Source organism: Tursiops truncatus, chromosome 2 (genome assembly GCF_011762595.2).
Source record: "Tursiops truncatus isolate mTurTru1 chromosome 2, mTurTru1.mat.Y, whole genome shotgun sequence".
Taxonomy (NCBI): Eukaryota; Metazoa; Chordata; class Mammalia; order Artiodactyla; family Delphinidae; genus Tursiops; species Tursiops truncatus.
In genome coordinates, this window is record NC_047035.1 from 105,464,594 (window position 1) to 105,477,465 (window position 12,872).

The 12,872-nt window shown below is 50.6% G+C and overlaps 2 protein-coding genes across 9 annotated transcripts in view; one reads left to right on the forward strand and one right to left on the reverse strand.

Moving 5' to 3' along the window:
* APH1B (aph-1 homolog B, gamma-secretase subunit) overlaps positions 1-12,872 on the forward strand; it is a 120,957-nt gene that overhangs the window by 54,158 nt on the left and 53,927 nt on the right. The gene's annotated exons all lie outside the window — the stretch shown is intronic.
* The window catches only part of CA12 (carbonic anhydrase 12), a 62,958-nt gene continuing 51,315 nt past the window's right edge, over positions 1,230-12,872 (reverse strand). Inside the window, exons 9-11 of one of the 4 annotated variants that reach the window (XM_019947852.2) lie at positions 5,630-5,662; positions 4,667-4,754; positions 1,230-3,899 (exon numbers count right to left, since the gene is read on the reverse strand). In XM_019947852.2, coding sequence (XP_019803411.1) covers positions 3,830-3,899; positions 4,667-4,754; positions 5,630-5,662 — 191 coding nt within the window. In that variant the 3' untranslated portion in view covers positions 1,230-3,829. Of the gene's footprint in view, positions 3,903-4,666; positions 4,755-5,629; positions 5,663-12,872 lie in introns of all 4 variants that reach the window. The other 3 variants (XM_019947846.2, XM_019947871.2, XM_019947861.2) reach the window with 3 other exon arrangements.

The window sequence follows — 12,872 nt, forward strand, 5'->3', positions numbered from 1 at the left end:
GAGCACTGCGGGAGCTGTGTGGCCTTGGCTCAGCCCAGAGCTGCAGCCCTTGTTTCGTTTTCCACTTATAAGATATAGGCGCAGTGCTCCCTCTTTCGCTGGGTTGTCGCATAAAGGCATGAAGGTGCATCGAAACAGTCAAGGGTGTACAAGCGGGAGGCGTTGCTGAATCCCCGGTTGACCTGCAGTCACGATGATATGCTGACCTGCAATAATTTTTTTTTGGTGAATAATTCCATACCACAGAGCACTTTGGCCCTTGTTTCTGCCGCCATTCTATAGTGAAAGGGCATATGGGTGGGGCAGAGGGACCCTCCCCTGCAGTGTTGTCTCAGCCTCGCACCTTTCCCCTACACCCTGCGGCAGTTGAATCCCAGCCAGAGGACCACGAAGGGCCAGGCGTGCCTGCCCGCCGTGTCCAATGTGGATATGCATGGTGATGCCAAAATGGTACCCGCTGCCCAGGAGGCACCTCTGCTGCCCGGCAGGTGGCCCGGGAGGTCTCATTTCCTCCTGTAAGTGGGTCTCGAGCTTCTCCCCACATCTCGAAGGAAGGTGACTCCTTCTAACATGAGGGACAGGGCACAGCTAACAAGTCAAGAGACTCGGGTTTCAGGCGTTCGCCCCCTTCAGGATGGCAGGTTCCAGTAGAGAATGTGTTCGCACCGCATTGTCCGGCGCGGGAATGTTCAGACTCCGAGGAGATTAGGAGGGGGTGTTGGGGGCACAGGGGGCAGGTAGCACGTGGCACCTGGCCAGGGTCCTGCAGCGAGGTCCCCGGAGGTTAACCAGGCACCCTCATGCCCGCAGCGGGAGCTCCCACAAAGGCAAGGACGCCCTAGACCGGGTCGCTGCTGAGCACCTGGACCCCAGGGCGTGGCTGAAGGGTGTGTGGCCAGGGCAGAGAGGGCTGGGGACCCCTGGAAGGGGCGAGGGAAAGGGGTGCAAGGATAAGGGGAGCCACGCCTAAGGGCTGCTGGCCTGCTTCCCTTGGGCCTGATTTTCCTATGCCCTCTTTTCTCCCATCCTCCATATCCACCCTCTCTGGATTCTCCCATCTTTGTATCCTGTCCCCCATCCTCACCTTCCAGAGCTTTCTTCTAGGGTTTATTTTGTGTGAAAGTCATCTAGGTTTAACCCTTCCAAAGGCTATGTCAAAGGAGGTTAGGGTTCCGTATCTGGCCACTGGCCACGCGTAGCTGTTGAGGACTTCGAATGTGGCTACTGAAGCTGAGAAACTCCATTTATTTTATTTTATTTTAATACATTTAAAAGCTGATAATTCAGTTATTTGGAAAACTTTGTGTTTGGAGCAACTTGGGTACGTGAATATGCTTTTTCAAAGGTAAATTTTTATGAAATCTAAATATAGATCAAATATTTTCAATGAAAATTTAGGGAGTTGAGTGAAGGGGAAAAGAATTTAAGGTGGAACCTAAAATGGGATTAATAGTCAATGCAGCAAAGTCCTAGAATGTTTATTAAGGAACTAAGTATAGGTTTTTACCATTTGACACTAACGAAATAGAGCAAAGAGACTGAAGACCTCCGTGAGAGGCAAAGAAGCCAGGGCCTTCCCTGTGTCCCTGCCCCAGCCGGGGCCTTGTCTTTGTTACCTTCACCTACCATGCGCCCAGCACAGCACCTGGGCCCTCCCAGGGGTCAGTGGGAAGCAGAGAAGCTTCAGCAGCGCTTTCCTGTAGAGGCAGCCAGTGTCAGGGAATGAGTGAGAACCTGAGGAAAGCTTTTGCAGCTGCAGGGCTGGGTCCTCAGGAGTCCCACACGGAGTAGCGAGGAGGGTGACAGTGTTGATCCTAGGAGCCCTCTCCCTGGCTTTGTTTCGTCTGAGCCAAGAGGGCCGAGAGCCCAGGCTGTGCTGAGGAGGGAGGGGGCAGGAAAACTGTCACTGTTTTCACCTCCCCCATAACTCCCTTTTTATGAACAGCCATTGTGCCAGGTACGATGCTATCTCTGTGCTCTCACAAAATCTGTCCCTAAAGGCTGTAGAGAGCTCTTTGAAAGACAGCCTCACAGCTCTGGAGTGGTTTTTATTGGTTTCTGATTGGCAACTTTGGGACGAGGCCAAGAAAGCATCGTCTGATTCCCACTGCTCAGTCCTGAGGGCTGTCGCTGCTGTCATTTGATCAGCATCAGGCTGGTGTGCTAATGGCAAGGCCGGATGCCACCCCTGGCTCCAGGGCGGTCGGAGGTCTCATGCACACCTGCGCGCGCGCGCGCACACACACACACACACACACACACCCGAGTCTCCACCTGTAACTCCGCCTAGCAAACAAGCTACAAAGACATAGGGCTTGCCATCACTACAAAAAGTTAAGACAGTAGAGAAGAGAGAAGACTTCTCAGAGTCAAGGGAGGAGGAGAGGGAAAAAGGCAATCTAAAGAAACCTATGTTTCAGGAGGACATCTCATGCTGTCAAAATGAGAGTGGGAATCCGAAGGTTCTCTGTGAACTGCAAGGTGTCAGCCAGGAGAGATTGGTGGTGGGGGCCTCCTTCTCAGTCATGGAACTAACTGGTCTCTGCTGGGCTCTTACATCAGAGGGCGGAGAATAAAGGAGTTACGTCATCCCAGAAACTGTCTTTGTCACTTGGAGGGAAGACCATGAAGGATCTCTGTAACATTCCATTATTTCTGGTCCCTGAACACCATGATGCCAGCCCCTGCACAGATAACTTCCTGCTTTCATAGTTTGAAAATATCCTTTAACTCAGCCATGGCTCGACATCTTCTTCCAAGTCAGAGAAGTTGATAGGTCCCAATTCCAGGCTGACAGTAGGGACACAGACCGCAAAGGTGGTAGAGATAAAATTTGGGCAGGAGAGACAAAGCCCTTCAACCATTTTGCTTCTGTTTCCTTTAGACACAAAAGCAGCTTAGGTCATCTCAGAGTTCACGTCTCCTCGAGGAGAGAGAAGGCAACAACACGTTTTCAAGGAATAGCCCAATTATTTATAAAACCCGTAAAGTATGAAACATAACGACACCCCTGACAGGAGCTTGGGTCGAGCTTAATATTCTGTCCTCACACTTAGGGCTTGACAAGCAACTTCTGCTTTCAGTTCTCATTCCAAAGTGAGACTCTTCCAGATCTTACGTGTCTTCTCTCTCTCTGAGGTCCATTCAGTGCGTCTGATTCAATTGTAAAGCAATTATACTCCAATAAAGAAGTTAAACAGACAAAGAAAAAAACAAACAAACAAAGGGCAGGACTTGGAAAATGCCTCTACTATATTACAAAGAATATCTCTTGTTTTCTTTTTGTCTCGGACACCTTGACCCTTCCTGTTACCCCCGTCCCCCCAGCTGTAAGGTCAGACTAAAGGTTTTGTCATAGCAGAAGGAAAGCAGACAACAAGCCCTTCCCTGCGGAAGGAAACGGTCTCAAGAGCAGAGCCTAAGTCTGAGTGCAGAGAGAGTCCGTGTTCTGGTCTGAAAGCATGGACAAAAAGCAGAATTCCCAGGACACTGGAAACCACATTCAAGTGAAGCCCTGGATGAGAGTGTTTTCTAACCATCAACAGCCCACAGCGGGCGACGTGGTTTGTGCTCCCCGAATCCGAACCACTTCATGGTCTCACACTCACGAAGCAGACAGCTCAGACTTCCTACCTCCTACGCAAGCTCTCCCCATCCACGCTCCCACTGGGGGTGGCATGGCATCAGGATGGTGGGGTCCCCCAAGGGTCTGGGGTGCTTGTGGGTGGAACTCCAGAGAACCCTCAGGTATTTCAAGTGTCCAGGGAGCCACAACAGGCTGTGTCCAAAGCCAGGTCCTTCCTTGGACACGCCTGGGCGTGCCAGGGCCTCACACATGGGCCTCAGCGTCCTGCTTGATGGCCGGTTTGTAGATGACTCCTTTGTTGGCAACTTTTTTGCTGCTGGAACAGCAAGGACACATGAGTGTTGTTAGTCAAAGTGGAAAGAGAGGCAAGAGCAGCCCAACTCAGCTATGGAATGAGGCAAGTCAGATTCCTCCCTTGGAGACCTTTCTCCAGTTCTGTTGGTCTTGGGAGGAAACGCCCCCCAATAAAGCATTAACCAAAAGGGAACCTGTTCATTTTTCAACTGTTCTCTTTTAACGCTTGACAATACTTAGACCTGCATTTTGATGAAGGTCTCATTACCACCCTGCTTCAAATCTCTGATTCCTACAGGGTTTCTGACAACCTCTTTTTTTCATAGCAGGAAAAATAAATTAGGTTTTAGGAAAAACTAAACATGACAATAAAAACACAAGCAAAGGGCATCAATGTGAGTAAGAAATCAAAAAATTTCCCTCAGTTTTCTTCTGGGTTCAGGGAAGAAAAACCGGATGTCAAGATCTTAGAAAGAAGACAGCCTTGGTGCTTGTGTGTAGGTAAATGGGACCTCCCTTCCAAATCAAGAGGCTTGTCCAAGGTCTTAGCAGGGGCAGCAAAGCTGGCAGACCCACCTCCAACTCTGAGCTCAATGACTCTTGAACCACCAGCATCCAGTGTCTCACTGGATCAGTGGTGTCTGGGAAATGGCACTCCCAAACCAACCAAGGATAAGTGTTGGTACAGGTGACAGGGCTCTTCGTTCTGCAGGCTGCCTTCCCGAACAGATCAATCCTCATGGACACAAAGCCACCCACTCCCATCTTGGGCCCAAATCAGCTCACCTCTTCTTCCTTCTGAAAAGCCAAATGGATACTGCCAGGACAATACAGATGCCCAGAACGCCAGCCAGGGCCACGAAAAGGACGATACCTGTTGAGGGGAAGTGCACACTCATTACAATCCTCCCTTCCCCTTCATGTCATCCCCATAGCACGTGTGTGCGCAGTCAGGTGACAGCTGCAGAATCATACACAGAAAGGTGTAATTTCCCCATCTCTGTTCTTAGGCTCTGGTCTTTGGCCTAGCAGGATTGGCTGGAGTACTCACAGGGGGCCATTTGCAAATTGTAGCGATTCTCCAGCAGGGGTTCTCAAACTTGCACCAGCATCATCCATCATCTGAAGAGCTTGTGTCTGATGTAGACTATTTTTGAGCCCAACCCTCAGAGACTCTGATTCAATCGAGAGTTAGGCCCAGGAATCCGCATTTTAACCAGACACCTCTAGCTGATGCTGATGTATGTGGTCCACGAACCACACTTTGAGAAACCCTGGGCTACAGAGTAAGAACTTATTCCATTTTTGCTTGCTGGATTTAAGGCCCCTTGAGATGCCTCTTTATCAGCTTTGGCCCCAAGTTCCATTACACAGTCCTAAGCAGTCCAAAACAACCAGGGCCCATTGCCAAGGTCAACTGGCTGGTCACCCAACCTCCATACTGGGCTTAGGCCTAGTTTTTAGGCAATGGCTTCCCATCCTGGCAAACAGAAGGTCTTGGATAGGCTTTTTGAACGTACCCATGCTATAAAGGGATTAGGTCGTTCATTAGGGGAGCATTTGATTGGCAGCTCCTCTTTGAATCAGAGAGTGACTTGAGGGTAAGACACACGGTGACGAGGGGGTCAGGAGTCAGAGCGATAGCACAGAGAAGCAGAGAGGATGGGCTTGAAGAATCACAGGCCCAGATCACACCGAGAACCACAGGGATCACCCAGCTGCAGCATGCATGGCCGGTTGGCCACCTACCCAGACTCGGTCCTGTGTAGGTAGCGTCTGGCCCTTCAAAGGGAGAGGAAAAGACCAGAAATTAACCGAGTCAAACCCTGGCATATTTGACCAGTGTGTTGAGCAAAGCTCTACCTTTTGTTTGGGTGGAGGTACAGGGCTGATGCAGCCCTCCTGGGGACATTCACTCTTGGCTCAGGTGCCTGATGGGGTAGAGGGAATTGCCCACCCAGGGAGTTCGCACCGTGATCCCTCCCTCTGATGCTCCTTTAATCACAACCATCTCTTTGCGTGGCTAAGACTTCAGTTTTTGATACAATATGGCCAACTTGGAAGGTGAGGAAGGGTAAGAATCAGAGTCTACCTTGGTGGGCTGTCATCTGCGTCTCTGGCACCTACCTCTCTTCCTCAGCAAGGAAGCTGCCAGGTTCTAGCTGGCTGGGGCCAGCAGAGCTTGGTTGGAACCTGTCACCAGCCTTGTCCACCCATCCCCATCCAGTACTGTTGTCATGGTTTGGTTCTATTTTTGCTTTGGCCCCGGTGGACAAACTGGAGAAGCCCCTCCACCATACCAGCCTCTCTTCCCTGCTACATGGAGACAGAGGAGCGTGGCTTCTTCAGCAAGTTATTGTTGGAGATGAATGGGGTGAGTTAGTGGGGTCCTCCGTGGGGCTGAAATAGTGCCCAGTGATCTAAGGTGAAATCCCATGGTCAGCCTGCTAGGAACCTCTCTGGAGAGGGCCCTGAGTGAGCCTGTCCTCTCGAGTAACACAGAGGAGCCCAGTCACAGAGCCCCCAGGTTACCCCAGCTGCTTCCATGTTCTCAGAACTACTCCTCATTCTTCCAGTCAGATTCTCCATCTAAAGAAAGTCTCTGTTTACACACACCCGCCTGTCTGGTGGTTTTCTGATCTCAGTAGAAACTTCTAGCTTGTGGTGCGGGGGAGAGGATGGGGGGTTGTTCCAGTTCACACTGGAAGCCAGAGTTGTGCAGATGGTGGCCACCCAGCCAGACACTCAGGAGAGCCTGTGCCCATAGAGCCCACCATGGCGATGGAGACCCTGGGAGAGCCCCGATCAAGTGTGAGATGCAGGCAGAGGGCCAGGGACCACCTCCCCTTGGGGCACTTGATACCCTGGGGAACCAGACCTGAGACTGCAGGGTGAGGTTTTGCTCAGCCCCTTCTCCTGCCATCTGGCCCCAGTCTGGCTGATTCCCCTGGGGCCATCAGCCCCAAGTTCTTTCCCTACTGTCTTTCTTCACAGTCTAATATTGAGCCAGTAGCCTGCCTGGTCCACGGCTGGGCCCTAGTTGTCCCTGGTCTGGCTTCCCGGGTGGCCCCAGCCTGTTGAAAGGATAAGCAGGGCAGGTATGGATAGAAGCCGTCCACAAAGGGTAGGGTGGCCTGTTCTCTTGGCTGTTGCCGGCCACCACTGGCAGCCCACGGCCTCCCAGGTGGCAGAGAGCGTGGCTCCTGTTGCTCGATTCCCTGCCCTGAACACAGGAACCAGTCTGTGGCTTGGGGAGATTCTCAGGACGTGAGTCTCCGCCTGGGAAAAGCATCAAGTGTTTGTACAGCACATGTTCTGTTCCCTGCATGGCCTGTGGCCTCTGCATACTATAATTTATTTTGTTTTGTTTTGTTTTTTAAGGTACCTAGAGGTAACCAAGGCCTCTAGGATCTTAAAAACAACAACCACTGAAGAAAAACCCAACTAGTCGTGATTTCTTTTCCAAGCTTTTTTGATGAAATAAACTTTTTTTTTGTTCCTAAAGCTCCAGATGCTTGTGGTACTAAACTAGTTCTTGCCACATAAGACTGTTACTAGTAAGCCTAACCACTTGGCTAAGCTTCTAAAGTCGTCGCTTTCACAGTCACCTCAAACATCCTGAGAGCCACACAGGCCCCCAGACAACTGACAGCCCCGCTCTGGGGCTGGAGGAGGTGCCCTCAGGCCATGGGCTTAGGGAGCGAGTGAAGGCTTGGAAGCAAGGCCGCAGGCACGAGACTTTTCTCGTGTGCACGTGGCGCAGCTGGGTGGCCGATCTGGAGGGAGAGTCTGGCTTTCCTGTGTCACTGAGCAGTGTCCTTGGCTGTATCAGGCCCTATAAACAACAGCCTAATTTAATCCAGGGCTCTAACGTGGGTTCCTTGCTCCTGGATGACGACTTCTTAGGGCCTAAGTTGCCTCTCCTTGGAAACAATGAAACAAGACCAAGCAGGTATGAAGACAAGGAAGTCCCCAGAGACTGGGACAGATGCTTTACAGACCAGTGTTTGATGCAGCAAAAAACAAAGCAGCTTGACTGAGCAAGCGAAGAGCATAAGCCCCTTGGGAAGAGGAATGGCAGCGAGGGCGGCGCCTCGTGGGAATTCTACCCGCCAGGACCCCAGGGCAGGAAGATGACGTTGGGATGCTATCTCCTGCCAGGTGAGACAGCGCCAAGCATCAAGGAGCAGAGGTCCTCTGCCGAGCTGGATAAAGCGCAGGGCTTGGGTCCCGCTGGAGGCAGATGCCAGAGCATCTGCTAACTAAAGGGAGAGGGGAGGTCACAAAAGGCAGCAGGAGACCTGTTGGGGCGACTAGAGAACTAGTGCCCAGAGAGAGAAGCCGAAGCCTGCATCCCCACAGTGCCTCTGGGCTGTTGCAGAGAACAGGCATCGAAAGATGGTGCAGGGAGGGGCAAAGATTCACTTGCAGATTAAACACAGAAATGGTTTCTGAATTGCAGATGAGACAGGGAGTTCCCACTGAAGCACAGCAGGCCAGACAGGAGAAACGAGACAGGCTGGTTGACAGAGACGGCCCATGAGAGGCACGGGGTGAGAACGCAATGAAGGGGCCCCTGAGCTGGCAGGTACGAGGGCACGTGCCACACAGACGTGGGAGAGCTGCCTGCTCTCCATACAAGGCTCCGGTGCAAGTCAGGGTCAGCAGAAGAAGGGCAGTACGACACACAGAAGGAAATCACACAGATAGAGAAGAACTCCAGTACCACATGCCTCACCCGGGAAGGTACAGGCCCCCGAGAAGATGAGCAGGCTGCTCGCCACGGGGCACTGCTACCTGTCTGGCTGGCTCAGGTGCTGCGTCTTCCACAGGCGTCTTGCTGGACACGAGGATGCTGGTTAACTGTGTCTGAGGTCTTCTGAAGCCTCAGGTGCGCACACAGAAAAGTCCAGCGGGAGGAACAAGCACCTTATTTACACAGCTTGCAGTTCCTGAAAGAAGTCTAGCATTTTCTAGGTCGATTTGCAGTTCTGTTTATTCAAACAGAGTTTTGAAAAAAAGGAATACAATCCTTTTCCTTTCAGTGTATTATTTTAAAGTATGGACTGTTTTAGTAAGTGACATGTTGCACAGTGATTAGATACCTATACATATAGGTGTATGTCTTTAGCAGCCTCCAGTCTTATAAAAGAGGCAGGGAGAGTTTTGGTTTAGCAGGGATCTGAGAGTTTAAATATGTAAAATCCAGTTTCAGATGGTAAAACTCTTGTTATTATGCTTAATACAAGTCATAGATTCAAGTAACTGAAATGCTGGTCCTCTCTTTGGATGATGCTTTGGTAAGAAAAGCAAGGAAGATGCCCTCCGTAACCACAGAGCGTAACTATCTTAAGAGGACATATTTTACTGGAGTTTTTCTTAACACTGTGGAACCCTGTTGAAGAAATAATTTCTACAAATAAGTCTGCCCAAAAGATGCCGCCAGATTACATGTGGGAACTGGTTTTCTATGACCGTGCTAGGGCCTGAGGGCTTTGCCTTCCCGATAGCAGGCATGCAGTCCCAGAAGAGAGAGCCGTGCTGCTCTGAGGGGGCCTAAACCCTGGGACGGTGGGCGAGGGTTATTATGCAGCCCTGGTGCTTCATGCTCTCAGTTCCCTTTGGGGGTCAGGCTGTTTGTGCTGCAGGAATGACAGGTGGTGGGACCGGGGCTCTTACCCCTGTCAGGCCAGATGACAGAAGGCCTGACGGCATCCCTCAGCACCCCCATCCCATCCCAGACCTTTAACACTTGACAGCTATGTTCTGATCTTTACGTTTTCCTCAACAAATAGATTGATTTAAATGCTGTTGGCAAATTGATAACAAAGCAAAATAAAACTTCATAAAACTAAAACTTGACAACCAGTCAGGCTTCTGTTTAGATGGTTCTGCAGAGAAGACACTGGTGGGGAGTGAGGAAGGGAGACGGGTCGGCTCCATTCCTTCAGACTTGTAATGAGCGCCGGGCACGGTGCCAGGCACAAAAGGCTAGTAAGACGCCCACAGCCCCTGCTTTAAGGGGCTCGTGCTGTGTGGGTAATAGAGGCATGTTTTTTTCTTTTTTTTTTTTTCTGCGTGGTAATACATAATTACCCTGTGGTGTGCTAAAAACTATAACACGGATGAACAAGGTCAGCTGCACTGAAGCAGGAGACTGTAAGTCACCCTCGGGGGCATGGGGAAGACTTTGGCAGGATATGGTTGGAGTTGGGTCTTGAAAATTTTTCCTGGTGGAAGAGGTGAGGGGCATCCCAGACAAAGGGACTCCTGTGTGCAAAAGTCAGTAGCATGCACACATGAAAGCACCTGCCATGTCGAAGGAGGCCCCGCAGGGCAGGATGGGAGCAGGGGAGACAGGCTGGAAGGATCAGCTTTCCGCCTGGCCCCTTCTCCCGCTGTCTAGCCCAGAGGCTTATTGCTGGGAGCAAGAGAACATCCCTGGTGGGCTTTTCTGTTCCCCGCAGTGGCTAACGTGGGACGTGCTCAGTAACACGCGGTATGTTGAACTGCATTAGGTGTGACTAGGACTCCACTTCTTAGCACATTTGACGATCATTCCTGACTATTCAGACCCTGTATCCGGGGTAGGCGATTTTAAGGGGAACTCCTCTGGTCTTTCACTTGGACCCTTTGGAAGAATTAATCTGTTTCCATCTAATAGAGTTTATTTATAAATAGGGACTTTTAGAAAGTTGACAAGGTCAATAACCACAAAGCATACATTCTAGTCTCAAAGAATTAGATAATTAGCCATCTTAGCTTTGTAAGGTTTTTTCTCTCTCTTTTTTAAACATTTTATGAAACTACCCAGGTCCCTCAGGGTCAAGCAATTCTAATCAGGCTACTCCACAGCTCTGCTGAGGGGGAAAGCCCTACCCCTCGACTGCCCTGCGTCCTTGTCTAAGTGTCGCCTCAGCTGGCTCCAGGCTCTGAGGCATGTGACGTGCACTCGCTCAGAGCAAGCGCACTGAAGACACGATTATAGAAACTTCTGGGCTTCCTCTTGGCCTTCAAGTTTTCCTTGCCCTGACATGTTGAAAATAGAACTTGATAACATTGGCATTTGGGTTTTATTGGTCTGGCTTTATTACCCTTTTTCATCTGGACCCAGTGTGGGTGTCTTTGGCTGGGAAGAGGTCAACTTTGGGGAACCGAGAATCGGGCCCCTGAACTATATAGATGTGCCTCTACTGTCTTTCTCCTTCCTCACATTGGGCAGCTGACTCTTACGAGATCTGGACTGCTCCCAGGATGTGTTCCTCCTCTCCAAGACCCCACCTGGAGGACGTGAGTCTTGTTTCCTCTCTTCAGCTCAAGACTTCCATTTGTGCCACTTGGAAGAGGCACTTTTTAAGAGCTGAAAAAAAGTGCCTGGCGTGACTTTCATCTCTCCACAAGGACAGGGCATTTTAACCAAAGGCAACAAGAAACAACATACATGAGAGGAAAAAAAAATCATACGAAAGGGAAGGAACAGAATGATGAGGGGATTCTGAAGAAAATCGCTACCTCAGAGGCACCTGGACCCCTGGTGAAGGAATTGGTATGCTTCCTTGAAGGGTGAATAGTTCTCTCTCGTCTGCTTCTCTTAGCCTTGGCCCTACCCAATTATACAAGAAGAGTACCTACTCAAATCCTAAAGGAAGATGGGAAACAGGGATAGAATAGAATAAAGACCAGGGCATGTGATATAAAACGCTAAAATCCTGTCATAGGAGTGGGAAAAAAAAGTTCTGGGCCTAGGAGAGTCATTGTACAATCAGTAGGGCAGCGGTTCTCAATCAGGGGCAACTTTGCCTCTCATCCCCCAGAGACACTTGACAATGTCTAGAGATGTTTTGGCTGTCACAAGGGGGGGATGCTGCTGGCATCTAGAGGGTAGAGTTCAAGGACACTGCTAAACATCCTGCAGTGCAAAGGGCAGCCCTCACAGTGAGAATTATCCAGCCCCACATGTCAGTATTGACGTGCTGATGCCAAGGCTGAGAAACCCTGCCCTAGGGCCGTCATAGACTCTCCACCTCTTAAGGACAGAAACCAAGCTCTGTGTTCCTTTTCTGGCACAGTTGAAGAAAATACAGCTTCCAGTTAAGTGATTCAGTCCCAGTTGTTCCAATTTAGTTAAACCTCAGATCCCCCTCTCAAGGTCCGTGCACTTTCCTTCATAAAGGATTTCCTTAACATTACTTTTTTCCTGGCAGAAAACTCCAGAGTTTTCATTTTCCAGCCCCATAGTTCCTGTTAACTTTCAGAGAAGACCCTGAATTAAACCAGCCCCTAATTACAGACATGCCTCAGTGGAAGAGCCTGCAAACAGTTGAGTCCAAATTGCTCAAGGCTCCCACTGACAAACAAGCTTACCCCATCCATCTGAAAGGACATGTTACAGTCTGAGACCCGCGCCACGTTGGTGTGAGAAGGCCCTTGTGAATTGCAGGCGCCCCTGGGGGGATGAGGTTTGGGGCTTCACTCCTTTGGGGCTGCCTCATCCTTGTTTCTTAGGGGACAGCCCCATTTGCTGCCCGAGTCTTTGGGAAATGAGGGGAAAGGGAGAATTCTGGCCAAGTTTCTATAATCAGCCTTCAAATGAACAGGTTTGCCTTAGACTGCCACAGATTCTTACTCGAGGGAGAAAGCCCAGCCCAGCCTTTGCAAGCAGCAGCTCTGGGTAAGCCATGCTGGAGGGGCAGCGGCAAAGCTGCATTAGGGCTGTGATCTCCACGTCCTGAGCTGGAGCCGGTCTGGGGGGCTTCTGCTTAGAGGCCCCTCAAGCTCCCCCAGCCAGACTGGGAGGGTCTGCTGAAGCGCTCTGTTACCAGCCTGACTGCACTGCCTGCTCTACAGGTGCCAGCTTAGACCTGAACTGGTCTAAGAAGATGGCTAATTATCCCCGAGGCTACAGTTCATTGTACACGTGGGGGTTACTTTTGGATGTCAAGTTCCTGCATGCTTTCTTCTGCTCCTCTGTAACTGCCCTCACACACTGTCC